General features: G+C 34.3%; 2 protein-coding genes across 3 annotated transcripts in view; one reads left to right on the top strand and one right to left on the bottom strand.

The window, feature by feature from the left end:
- The first annotated feature begins 11 nt into the window (after window positions 1-11).
- Window positions 12-5,681, top strand: LOC129808698 (eukaryotic translation initiation factor 6). The gene is made up of 5 exons (XM_055858483.1): window positions 12-219; window positions 294-555; window positions 614-790; window positions 5,251-5,432; window positions 5,495-5,681. The coding sequence occupies exons 1-5, from the start codon at window positions 113-115 to the stop codon at window positions 5,502-5,504; spliced, it is 738 nt and encodes a 245-aa protein (XP_055714458.1). The 5' UTR covers window positions 12-112; the 3' UTR covers window positions 5,505-5,681.
- Window positions 5,682-5,825: 144 nt separating this feature from the next.
- Window positions 5,826-14,325, bottom strand: part of LOC129807878 (laminin subunit beta-1) — a 54,504-nt gene continuing 46,004 nt past the window's right edge. For both annotated transcript variants that reach the window (XM_055857486.1, XM_055857479.1), the window contains exon 19: window positions 5,826-6,407. In XM_055857486.1, the coding sequence (XP_055713461.1) occupies window positions 6,268-6,407 (140 nt within the window). In that variant the 3' untranslated portion in view covers window positions 5,826-6,267. The remainder of the gene's footprint in view (window positions 6,408-14,325) is intronic.

The raw sequence follows: 14,325 nt of genomic DNA on the forward strand, positions 1-14,325 counted from the left end.
CACGTGATTTTTTTGTGTAGGGAAATTTTGCTTCCGCAAGCTTTTTTGACATTGGTAGTGCGAGTGTTTTTCTTGTATTTTTTGCCCTTAAAAGTGATTTTACGCATCCAGAATGGCTCTTCGTGCACAATTTGAGAATAAGGATGATATTGGTGTGTTCAGCAAGCTCACAAACGCCTATTGTCTCGTGGCAATTGGCGGATCAGCAAATTTTTACAGGTGAGGTTATGTCTCCATCCACGCCGGGAGACAAAATATTGTGAAATTCTCACGACTTTCCTGGGAATTCCCAGTGTCTTCGAGGCTGAACTGGCAGATACAATCCCAGTGGTGCATGTAAGCATAGCAGGATGTCGTATTATCGGGCGTTTGACTGTGGGAAACAGACATGGACTTTTGGTCCCCAATTCAACAACAGATGTGGAGCTTCAGCACCTCCGGAACAGTCTGCCAGACAGTGTCAAGATTCAGCGAGTTGAGGAGAGATTGTCCGCCCTGGGAAATGTTATATCCTGCAATGACTATGTGGCTATTGTTCATCCAGATTTGGACAAAGTAAACCCATGCTTCAGGGCATAAAAAAAAATTATAGCTAATCCTACTGCTTCTACAGGAAACACAAGAAATTCTCGGAGATACTCTCAATGTTGAGGTTTTCCCGCAAATTATTGCCAATAATGTTCTCGTGGGGTCCTACACAGTGTTGAGTAATCAGGGTGGACTGGTGCATCCGAAGTCTACGATAGCAGAGCAGGATGAGCTTTCATCGATGCTGCAAGTACCAATTGTGGTAAGTACACTGATTATATTTTTGATGATTATCACAAGAAAATCTGGGCGCAAATGGAAATTAACTCAAAATCCTGCGATTTATTGGAAAATGAAGGATTTTATCAGGGTTGTATTAGCATAAAGATGCATAAGTTGGATTACTTTTTTGAAAGCATTCTGGTACTTATGAGCATATGCTTCATGGGAATAGCTTTAGCGACCGCAGCATATAACAGCACGCCCATTTTATGTTTTTTTTTTTTAACTCGTCTCTTTTGGGACTCTTGAGTACCCAAAGCAGCATATGAATATTCTATGAAAAACAATGTCTTTAAATTACTCAGAACCGATAAAAATTCTATTCTTGTGGATGATTACAAACTATAAGGATGTCCAAATGTAAGATATTTTTGGTAGCACATCAATTAATTCCTGAGCTTAAATATTTTTGATTAAAAAATGATGAAATTGGCTTGCAGCATATGCTGCGGTCCGGAAAGAGATAGGGGAAAGTACTCTCCTTTCGAACGTTCATGCCTTCGAATAATGTGAATTTTCTTTTAATTTTCCTCAGAGACTTACACATTTCTATTAAATATTAATTGGCTTAGGGTAAATGGTGGAAAGCGAGACACTTAAGAAAAAATTCAAATTCAAATGCATTTTTAACTCTTTCCGGACCGCAGCATATGCTGCAAGCCAATTTCACAATTTTTAATCAAAAATATCTAAACTCAGGAATTAATTGAGGTCCTACAAAAAATATCTTACATTTGGACATCCTTATAGTTTGTAATCATCCACAAGAATTGGATTTTTATCAGTTCTAAATAATTAAAAAACATTGTTTTTCACAGAACATTCATATGCTGCTTTGGGTACTCAGAGTCCCACAAGAGACGAAAGAGTTAAACTGAATAAATATTTATTTACCATTTTTTGTATCATGGGATTCTTTGACAAATATTCTAACAGAATCTTAACAGTTATTATTAAATATTGCAACCGAATAATCGGAAAATTCACGGAAATTAAAAAATAACACATTTTGAAAAGATGGACAAAATTTTGGAAAGTTGGACAAAAACTTTTGGAAAGTTGGACATAGTGATACTAATAACAAAATATCATACAAAATATGTAGAAAATCAAATGTTGAGGGTTATCTCTGTATACTTACACATTTGATGGTTATGCTAATCCCTTCTTTATGTCCGGGTAACTGTTGAGGAACGCTAAATACCAAGAACTTCCTGGACGTCCAACCAAAAAGAGGTTCTGTAAATTTCACAGACGCCTCGCGCTGTCCAGCAGTTACAGCTTTAAAGCGGATGCAATTTCTAGCACACTTCAATTCCCCATCTGCCCAAGTCCTTCTCCACTTGCTTTGAGAGTTCTGGAGAAGCTCCTATTTGTCTTTCTTCAGGTGTTTTTGCGATTTTTACTACCACCTCTGTCAAAAAAAGTGGTCTTCGCAATTTGGAAATTCTTGCAGCCTTTTCCAGGAGATTTTCTCCTTATCAGCTGCTAACTGTTGCAACTATTTCTCCGGATACTTAAGGATTTTTGTCATCCTTGTTAACATGATTTCACTGCATAAAACCACCAAATTAATTCACAAAATCAACTTGTCCAAGATTTCATAAAACTTGTTTTGAAAGCAACGCGAAATTAAATCACTTTTGTATCCTTTTTAAATGTAATAGGGGAAAGGCTCATAATTTTGTCAAGTTTCTTATTTTGGACACTTTGAAGATAACATTGGACACTAAAAATAAATTGATTAAAATGATGGATTTTTATTCCAATATTTGATGAACAATGAATTCTATCTAAATATTTGTTCTTTTTGGAAGATTTTAACACTAAATACGTTAAATTTTGTATATGATTTGAATTGAAATTGCTTTGTTGAAAATTAAGTGTGAGCAATTGCTTACGAGAAATATGACAGAACTTCGTGTTTACTTCAGTTCTTATTTAGCTGTGGTGAAGTACTAACAATGTTTCTTCGCTTTTTTTGAGTGATATTATTGAATATTCATTGAATATTGTGTTGATTCACGTTAGTGGTGATTTGTACATTTGACCTGAAGTGAGATTTGCGTCGTGAGTTAGATTTTTCGTGGGAAAAATGGGAAATGTTTTAAGACATTCACCAGTGAGGTGATACTCCTTATTTTGGACAGGTGTTTTTCTCAGGAAATGTCGTGAAGTTTTAGCTTTTGTGATGACTAGGTTGGACAAATGTCTGGAGAAACAAAGGAGCATCATCTCTACGAAAGAAATGTAGCGAGAAATGCCTTGAAAGGCTTCCGGGAAGGCCAGGGAATGAGTGAATCCGCACGTACTTGGAGTACCGAAGTCAACTCACTTTAATGAATGATATGGAAAGTTTCTGGGCTTCTTGTGACATTCCAGGTTTCCCTTACATGACCAGGAAGAGGACTTGGTAAGATTGGTTCATGAAATGAAGAACAATGGGCATCCTATTGAGGCGGATTAGCTGTCCAAATTTACAGCCAAGTTGTAAAAATTAATAACCAAGTTGTCCAAAATAAGAGTCAAATTCACCTCTACATATCAATTCATTTTTAAACGTATTAAAACTAATTTTAGTAAAAATGAGATGATAAATAGCTTGCCAAGTTTCTAAACAACCCTTCTGAAAAGAGAGTATCAAAAAAAGTCAATTAGTATTGAAAATATCGCACTTCAAACTTGGAACATCGATGCTTAGAGGCAGACTGTCCAAAATTATGAGCCTTTACCCTATTTCGCAAATATTTTTTATTCACCTTTTAAATGGATGTGTGTCCTTCGATATTCACTGCGGACTTAACAATATTTCACAAAATATGACGAAAAATCAAACAAAACACTTTGATATTTTCCTAGCAACTTCCATAAGAAACAGAGAAAATGGCAACTACCGTGTGACGGTTATGAATATCACGCATGCAATACATTTTTTAAATTCTTTTTGCAAGTCACCCTTTGATTGTTTAATAACGACTTTTGCATTTTTAATTTCTCAAATAATCACAAAATTAGGTTTAATAATCTTTTTATCGAAAATTGAAATATTTAATTGATTTATTATCAAGTTTTTAAGGAGGTGTCTCACATTCCACACTGCTTTGTCCAACTTTCCAAACTGTCTCGCTTTAGACAAATTACCCTATATGGCACGTTTTTTGTGGTTTCTGTAGAAGCTCAGATAAGATCGAATTTACGAAAATTAAAACGGAATATTTCAGATAAATTTAACCAAAATATTATGATTTAGTGCGCAAAATCCTACAACGTTCTAAAATGTATATCTCTTCGTCTTTTGTTGAACTGATTTTGATAATTGTTACAGGTAACATTTTTTTTCTTTTATTAATTTTGATCGTCGAGGTAACACTGAGAGAAATCCGAGAAAGTTAAAATAACATTCCGGAAATGTTTATTTTACCCTGCATTATTGATCCGAAATCTGTGTAAATATTATGCTTTTTAGGTGTATTAGGGGTTAAAGTTACCCTTTTTTATGTTAATTTTACCCTTAAAAAGGTGTAAAATTAACATTACAAAATGTTGATATATTTTTACACCTAAAAAGTGTTAAAGTTATGAGGAAAAAAAGTTAATCGCACCCCCGTTTTTATTCTCAGTGAATATACAAAGTGGAATTCTTAATCCCCAAAAATTAATTTACAATCGATTTTAACTCTTTCGTCTCTTTTGGGACTGTAGTACCCAAAGAAACATATGCATTTTCTATGAAAAACAATTTTTTTTAATTATTCAGAACTGATAAAAGTTCGATTCTTGTGGATGATTACAAACTATAAGGATGTCCAAATGTAAGATATTTTTTGTAGGACCTCAATTAATTCCTGAGCTTAGATATTTTTGATTAAAAATTGTGAAATTGGCTTGCAGCATATGCTGCAGTCCGGAAAGAGTTAAATGTATTTTGCGTAACAAGTAGGGTAAGATGAGGTAATTTGGAATCATGTCTAATTTGGAATTTTAAGATTTTCTCTCAGATCATCAAAGAGAAAAAGAAAATCACTACGAAGTACGAGACTTTACGTTCGAGAGTAGTTTTCGTAGTTTTTTTTTTTACCTTTTTCCATCTAAAACTGATAGGGAATTTCAAAGTTCCAAATGAGACGGGATTCCAAATTACCTCATGTCTTTACTGTACTTGCGAGGTTTTTATGTAAAAATTCTGAGCTACTATTGACTTATCTGAACTTTTTCCTATTTTTAGATACTGTATAGAACACTCAACTCGTTATTCATAAATTTTAGACAGTATTTCGCGAGTTGTAATTTAATCTCATTTTATTGAATATTGTTTTCCGGATTATAAATTTTTTCCCAAACGTCATTTCCTCTCCTAAAGAAAACTTGAATAAAATTTAATTCGATTGGATCGAAGAGATGAGGAAGCTTTAAAGAATCTTACTGTATCGTTGATTCCAGGCCGGCACAGTAAACCGAGGTAGTGATGTCCTTGCAGCAGGTCTTACCGTTAATGACTGGTGTGCTTTCTGCGGCATGAGCACAACTTCTACAGAAGTTGCTGTTATTGAGAGTGTCTTTAAGCTGAATGAAGCCAAGCCAACAAATGTGACCAGCGAATTGCGAACATCAATCATTGAGACGTAAGTTTTTCTGGACATTCTTATTAAAAAATTTCCTGAAATTCAATCATTTTCCTTTGCAGAATGTGGTAAAATCTGTGAAGTCTCATCTCTCTCCCTCTCGATCAACAAGAATCAACAAGATTTATCTTAATTGTGAAACACCATGAGAGATCTTTTAATTCAAAAAAAAAAAATTATAAAGAAAAAAAATCCATTACTTGTAGAATCGTAATGAAGAAATATATTGAAAGATATACACTAAACAAAGAATTTCTTTAATTTTGCGGGGAGATTCAATTAAATTTTTTAAAGGTAATTTTTGCTGACTTTAAATTCGTGAACGAAAATTAATTTATTTTTCCCTTCACAGATTTTCATTGGGGTCCCTTGGAAGGAGGACAAAATACCAGGTGCGTTTATTACACTTTATTTTTTTTTCGCTCTAAAATAAATTTGACTGAAATTAAATGGCAGTACGATGATGGCAGGGCATTTTCAGCGGAATACAGTTACAAAAAAAAAAATAGTGAACTGAAAGCCTCAGAAAATATACAAGAAAACAATTTACATATCGATTAGAAATAAGTGGGGAAGATTCAGTAGTACAGAGAAGACTAAAAAGATTACAAATAGACATGGTTATTTATCGGCTGAGAAAATTCATCTCTCACCAAATTCAAATTATATCTCGATCTTTCTGAAATCATTGATGATTTCTTAAGTAGTTATTGGTCATTTGACTATCTGATTTTCTTTTGTTTTTGCATTCGAAAGCGACATTTAAACTTTTTTGTTTTTTCACCTTATCTTCTAATCTAGAATATTTTTAAAACACATTCTCCTCACGTTCACCTCAAGATGTACACTGTCTGTAGCGATCGGAGTCTGTTTGAATTTTCGTCAGATATCTGGTCATGTCCTCATTCAAGTTCGCAATCGTCTGCCGTAAATCTTCCAATTCACGATCATTGACTTTGTACACGTCCACCATATCTTCAAAGAAAAAAACAAAGATCAATTATTACTTTTGATAGGGGAGGGTGGGGCAGTTTCACCCCTAAATTGCAAAATGGATTTTGAGACCATTTTGTAAAAATATGATAAACAGAATTAAAACTTTATATATTCTGTGAGTTACAGTTGGGTTTCGGGTTAATAAAAACAATAACAATAATCCTTTAACTTCATTGGTCTATTGTGGAGAAGATGATTTCATTTGAATGGCAGAATGCGTGAAAGTCCCCCGTTGCGGGGCAATTTTTGAGAAAGAAAAAAATGTGTTTATATGAAACTTGCGATATCAGAATTTATTAAAATTACTATTTTAAAGTCTTCTAGGACTTTAAAACATAAAAATATAATCGAGCAAGAACTTTATAACAGAATTTTACCCCTTATTGATTATACAGTGAAAATAAAATAACGTATGGCCAGTGAAATCTGCACAAAGTTAAAGCACAATTTTCTAATATTTTTACATAGTTTTATTATAACTTTTTTATATGTTTTGAAAGGTATATGTATGAACTTATTTCAGGAAAAAATCCAGTCCGATCCGATGAGCTTTTCGGCACATTCGGGGAACTTCCGCTATTGATGTCGAAAATGTAGATGTTGGCATCTTCTTCAACTCTCGTTTTATTTTTCCCTTCAGCGTGACTTCGGTTTTGGGTCGAAAGTTTCGGGCATACACCTTTCACTTAAGATTAGCCCAAAACGTTTCAATAGGCCTCAATTGGGGGACGTTATGGGGGTTTTCTTCCTTCTTGACAACAGGTATGCCAAGTTCCTCCAATGCGTTCATTGTCTTTCTTGAGTAATGGCTGGATGCTAGGTCTGGCCAGAAGATCACATTGTCCCTTCGATGATACTTATTGATGAAGGCTTTCAGCTTAGGCAAGCAATCTCTGATATAGACGTCAGAATTTTGCGTTAGACTCTTTTTGTGAGGAACGCGGGCTCAGACATTCCAGCAGCACTGATTGCAAGCCACAAAAGGACCTTTTTCGGGTACTTAGTATGCTCAACGTACCTAACTTTCTTATCTACATTGTCGTCACGTTCATAATAATACTAGCCCTGCCACTCATTACCATCCATGGTGAAATAGGACTCATCGTCCATGACACAAACAATGTCGTTCTGAGCGTGAAAAACATTTTGGGTCAAAAGAGACAAAGGAATTTTCTGAGTCTTTTCCTGAGTTTCTGAGACAGCTGGCTTCTGTTTTCTGGTTCTCCTCTTGATTACCATAGACTCCAGATACTTCTTCACCGTTGTTTTGCTACATTCAAGTTTGTTACCAAGCTCACGGTACGACTTTGTAACTTTATTGGATGTTAACTTGCAAGTCGAGCCCGCATCTTCGATTGACTAAGGGTGCTAAAATTTCCAGATCCCTTAGCTCGTGTAGTGATTTTTCGCTCCCAATAGTTCGACAGGATGGTATAAATACTCCTTCGCGATATTCCCATAGTCACAAAATGTTTCACGACTTCAGACTTCTTCAAGGTGGGATGATTGTCCTGAAAATTACAAACTAACTTTCGTCTATATTCTTCAGTATTATTTGTGGGAGCCATGTTTCCTAACTAAATCTATCACAACTTTTATGGCATGTTAAGAACACATCTGGCAACACTGTAAAGTGGTATAAAAGTGACTAGTATACATTTTATTTTTTTTTAAGCCTTCAAACTTTTGTGCAGATTTCACTGGCCATACGTTATCGCCACAAATTTCCAATCCTATTTCTCATTAATTGAGCAATTTTCTTTAATATTTTATACGAAAGAAATGTCTTTTGTAGTTCTAAGCTAATTCAGAACATAAATGGATCAATATGTCGCCTTAGAACATGTCGTTTTTAGTATAACAGTTTTATAATAGTATTTTAAAATCTTGAATTGTCATAATACTACAAAAAAAAATTATAATATCTTGCAGAAAACTTTCTGAAAAATATTATAACAATTAACTTTAGCGTTTTTAAGCACTTAAAATCATTGAAAGATTGTTTTTTTTTTAAATTTTTTTGTTAATGAGTTTTTAGAAAATCTACTTACCAAAATTTCGAACTTTATCTACAAAAACAGCTACAAAACGTTCTCAGTGATTGCTTTAAGCTAATTTTAATTAAAAAATTAAATTATTGGACACAGGAAACTTCTCCATGTGCTTGCTTGAAACTGCCCCTTACGCACTTTCGGAACTCAAATCAAAATTGTCAGAACCGTCTTAGAATTCATTCAACGGTAAATACCTTATAATAATCATAAAACCACTAGTAAATTAATACAATTATGTTACTTCGATAGATAAGTGCAACGGTTCAGAAATTGTTGAAAATAAGACATTATAAAAAGTTTCATTTTATTGCAGTTTTATAAAATCAATTACAGAACTCAAACGAGAAGCGTTACGAAATTAATTATTTTTATGAACATGGGTCTCAGTTATAGCTTCAATAACATAAAGATTTTATTTCATTCCTTTCAAAGAGATAAGAAGAATATGCAAAAATTGAAACTGCCCCGTCGTTAAACTGCCCCACCCTCCCCTAATTCCTTCTATACTACTTAGGCTAATTCTTTATGTTTGATTTTCGTGTTGATGTAATTCCAAAATGAGATAATAATTTTTCGATTTTGCATTAGATATATAGATTTTTTAATATTCCAAGGAATATTTTGATGGAATTTTGAAATTCTTAAGTTAAAAAAAACGTAGGGTGCGCAGAATTCGCCAAAAACGAATTTTTTTTACCAAAATACAGCAATAACCGGTAATAAACTGTAATTGGGAGTCCGGATTTGATAGTTCTACCACTGGATTACGCCTAGATACGTAGTCTGATCTCTGTGATATGGCCTACGTCATGTTTTGCAGCCCTTTTGTTGAACCTAAAATCCATTATTGATACACTTTTTCATATGACAGCATATTTTACTCAGATCTACCATTACTTAGGTTGTAAGTGAAAAAATCCGGAAGTGATAACGGAAAATGCATTAATAACAGCCGGAAGTCATTATATTAAATTCCTTTTTACGTAAATAGTTCATAAAATAAAATTTTAGAACAAAAAGTAGCGTCAAAGTAGTATACAATTTTGTCACTTGTAAAGCGTGTCCTGGATTTAAATTCTAAGTTTTCGACATGAAGTTAGTCAGAATAGGAATTGAGTTTTGTTTTAATTTTTTTTTTTTTTGAAGTTTCAAGAGAATTTCGTCAGCTTTTCATTTCTGAAAAAATATTGAAAAAGGTTGTGTTTTGGCTGAAAAAAGTGATAAAAATGGAGAACCTGCGCAAATTGATCGTGGACACGTACCTAAAGAATCCAAAAGCGAGCTATGCTAAAATCGGAAGGATCACCGGAAAGTGTCCATCCACGGTGCGAAGGGTTATATCACGCTTCAAGGAACTCAGGACTGTTGTTCAAAAGACAGGATGTGGCAGAAAACCTGGAGCTGTAGACAAGAGGATGGAGAAGAGAGTGTTGGCGCTTTTCCATAAGCAACCTTGCCTTTCAGTCAGAGATGTGGGCAAAAATCTGGGTATCTCCAAGAGCTTAGTGCAGAGAATCAAAGAGAATAACGGATTGATAACGTACACAGCTCAAGCTGCTCCCCATCACACTGACAAGCAAAAGCAAAGTGCTAAAACGAGGTCGAAAAATCTGAGTGATCGAGTTTTGAAAGGCTTCCAAGGATGTATTTTGTTGGACGACGAAACTGTCGTAATAGGTAAATTTACTCAGGTGCCCGGCCAACACTTTTACACGGCAAAGACTCGTACGGGTGTAGCAAGCAAGTACAGGTTCAAAGAGTACGACAAATTCCCGAAAAAATATGTGGTTTGGATGGCAATCTGCTATTGTGCACATCTCAGCGAAGACTTTTTTATAACAGGGACGATGAACGCGGATATCTACATTAAAGAGTGCCTCTAAAAATGACTTTTGCCACTGTATCAAAGCCACGACATCCCTCCTCTATTTTGGCCTGATTTGGCATTATGTCATTACGCGAAAGCCATCCTGGAATGGTTTTCCAACAACAATGTCAAATATGTAGATAAAAAGGTCAACCCGCCCTGCACTCCAGAAGTCCACCCCATTGAGAAATACTGGGAATTATGAAAGGTAACTTGCAAAAGAAGGCTAATCCAGCCAAAGATTTGCAGAACTTCGCACGAAAGTTGAAGAAAGTCGTCAGAGATCGTGGGGACGACCTTGTCCAGAGCCTTATGAGGGGAGTAAAGAAGATGGTGCGAAGATTTCGCGGAAAAACCGCTTGAATAAAAAAAAACCATAAAGTGGGTTTGAATCACAATGAAATACCCTTTCAAGAAATATAAATAGTATATTTATATGTAATATAGTTTTTTAATGAGAGTCATTTGTCTTCTTACCATTTAAATCCGGGACACGTTTTAGGGCAGAATCACATTGACAGTAAAATGCTCACCGTCACCGTCAAAGCCCTCACCGTATTTCGTTGATTTACGCATTTTCATTGCAATTCTTACGCAAATTTTCCATTACGATATTACATTGTCTCATACTCGGTGGCACTAGGTAAAAATAGTATAAGAAAATTGAATAAATAAAGCGAAAATGCGATAAACGGTGAGCAAAAAAGAACTGTAGGATTTTTTTGCTACAGTTTTTCGTACAGTTTTTTTGCTCACCGTTTATCGCATTTTCGCTTTATTTCTTCAATTTTCTTATATTATTTTCACCTAGTGCCACCGAGTATGAGATAATGTAACACGGTAATTGAGAATTTGCGTAAAAATTACAATGAAAATGCGTAAATCAATGAAATACGGTGAGGGCTTTGACGGTGACGGTGAGCATTTTACGGTCAATGTGATTCTGCCCTTAGTAAAATTTACTATCCTGACAATAAAATTTACCATCCGGCTAGTAAAATCTAATATCCGGGATATTAGAATTTACTATCCATACAATAGATTCTACAATTTTTCTAATCCGGCCATTAGAATTTTGTATGGAGGATGGGGTAAATTTTACCATCCACATTTTTCTCAGTGCATCAAAACAACGTGTAACAACATATCTCCTTTACAGAAATATTCTGCTTAAAAGAGTTAGAGTTATACGGGCTTCAGACCTAAGACTTAGCGATATGGCTTAACTCTTATAATTCCTTGTCAATCAAGATGGTCAAGATATTTTGAAAAATTTAACTTGGGATTGGATTATTAAGAACGAATAGCCTATTTGATTTTGAAAATGCAATAAAATTGGTTGATAAGTATTTAGGATCCTGAGACCTACGGGAACTGGGCTAAACCTCTAGTCTGAAGACCGCTTAATGAAGATTATAAGGTTGAAAACGGTACCGTTATCAAAAAAATGTTAACAAAAGGTTTATTTAGATTTAGAACATTAATGGCTTTATTAAAATATTTTTACTATCCCGTCTGACACAGAGTAAGGGGGATCCAGCGTTGAGCCATTAATTAACACCCAGCTTTAGGCACTATTTTAGCCCTCATCGGCAAGATCCGAGTGGTAGGCACAAATTAAGGACTGAATCTTGCCACGTATATCAATGGCGGTGGAATGAAACTGTCAATTTCACATCCTGATTTCACCTTCGAATTTTATATAAATGATAGAAGCTACAAAGATAGGGATATGTTTTATTTAACCAGGATGAACGATTTAACACTTTAGAAAAGCCATAACTATTCTGAAAAAAATTGTCTCCTAAAAAATTCGCTCGAAAAGAAATAAAAACACGTATTTCAAGGTTTCAAATTTGTTTATAGTTACCACGACACTTTTCTCTACACGAAACGCACTCACTAAAAAACACTAAAAACATTAAGAATCTTTGTGAGAATTAAAAAAAATAAATAAAATGTTTTGGAAAATATTCCATCTTGTCACTGACAGCTGAGCAATACGGCCGGCAACATAATTTTCGTAGTTCCGCTCTTCACCACCATGAACGCAAAACAGTGTCCTTCACATATATTTAGTAAGGGGTATTTTGTATGGGAGCTTCTTAAAAGTAAGGTATGAAAGATAGGGGTTAATTGAGGCTATAATCCACGCTTACCTGGTCAGACGGGATGTCCTTTTTTATTCAAAATTTTTGGAATAACGGTTTTTAGGACCCTATGATCCGAGGGGTTACTCATAAGAAAAAAAATTGGCTTGCGTTTCCCGTTTCCAGAAACACGAGGAATGTTTCTCCGTTTCTGTTTCTGTTTCTCCGTTTCTGTTTCTATCGCTAAAAAAATTGTGTTTCTCTCGTTTCTTTTTGTGTTTCCTCGTTTCCATCATGTTTCTCATGTTTCCAGTTGTGTTTCTTCGTTTCTTACCATGTTTCCTTGTTTCTAGTTGTGTTTCCTCGTTTCCAGTCGTGTTTCTCGCGTTTCTAGTTGTGTTTCTGCGTTTCCATGCATATTTCCTTGTTTCTACTTTGTTTCTATCCAAATTTTTATCCAGACATTTAAATCCGTAATTTTCTTTCAAATTTGAATAGTTTTATCGGATTTTTTCTTCCCAATGCAGAAAAGTGCCCGACTAAACACATGTCGCATGTAATTTGTGTCGCATCAGGTGTTATGTTAGCTCAATTTAGCATGCTTTTTATAAAGAATTATTTATCTATGTCTAAAATAATTTTATTAGAAATTTAGACTGGCGATGGCGTAGGGTAAATTAAGCTAATTCAAAATCTGCTCCAAATGAAAATTTTTTGCTACTCCAAATGGAAACGTCATTGTTTTCACGATAAATACAGTACTAAATTATTATATTTATATAATTTTCTATACAACAGTTTCATTATTTGGGTAATTTTGCTCCAAATTAAGCGAAAATCCATTTATATTCACTAATTTTAATTTGTTAATTTCTCAGAAAAATTAAAAGTGTACCTTTTCACTATCGAATTTTTCATCGATCGACCATATTTTCCAATGAAAAACAAAATGAAACTGTTGTTTATTCGTTTTATTTAACATTTAATGTCACATTTCTGGATAATTTTAGTTAAATTATGTGCTCATCTTTATTGGTAACGTTTCTTGAAGTTTTCAAATGAAATAATTACCTATTTCGTAAACAAAGAGTTTTTCTGAAATGTCTGCAAATGCTTCAAGAGGAAACCATGGAAATATGATTTATTGGAGAGATTTACCTATTGTTATAGATGGAAAAGGAGTAAAGCCCTAGAACAAATCCTGCACTCAAGAGCAATTCAAAAATTCACAAAAATTCGCGTATTTTTCTTGTATTTAAGAAGTTTTCAAATATTATCTAAAGAATTTTCACTAAACTGCAACATTCTAGAAGAGTCAAGGAGCAAATTTATGTAATTCTCTGGAAATGTTTGTGAATTAGGACATTTATTCTAATGAGTTTATTTGAAGATGTTCCGGTAATCGTCTGTATAGGATTGGAGTCACCTCAAAATTAAATTTATTTTTTTTAAAGATTAGAAAAACCTAATTTTTGATATATTTTAGGGGGGTAGGGAACGTATGAGGGGAAAGGGGGGAAAAATAAAGAGATTAGCTTCAAAATATTATCATTTGAGGAGGGGTCATCGAAGAGCGGAAGTCGATATCTCTTACCGTTTGAATCGTCTGAATTTTATATGGGTCAGAAGATAGAAAAAACGCGAAAAACAGTATTTTTAAAAGAAAGCTGTTACCGCTACTTTACCGATTCATCACCGATTTCGACTAATGCAGTCGGGTTCAGAATTAAGACCTTTCAAAAAAATTATATTTGTGGGTAAAATTTGGTTTTAAATTCGTTAAGTTTAAATCCATTGAAAATTAGGCTCTACAAAGTGGTTGAACTTTGGACCTTGAAGAAATCAAAGTCAAAGGTAAGGATTTTCGGTGAAAAGCATCGCAAGAC

The sequence above is a fragment of the Phlebotomus papatasi genome, chromosome 1, assembly GCF_024763615.1.
Source record: "Phlebotomus papatasi isolate M1 chromosome 1, Ppap_2.1, whole genome shotgun sequence".
Taxonomy (NCBI): domain Eukaryota; kingdom Metazoa; phylum Arthropoda; class Insecta; order Diptera; family Psychodidae; genus Phlebotomus; species Phlebotomus papatasi.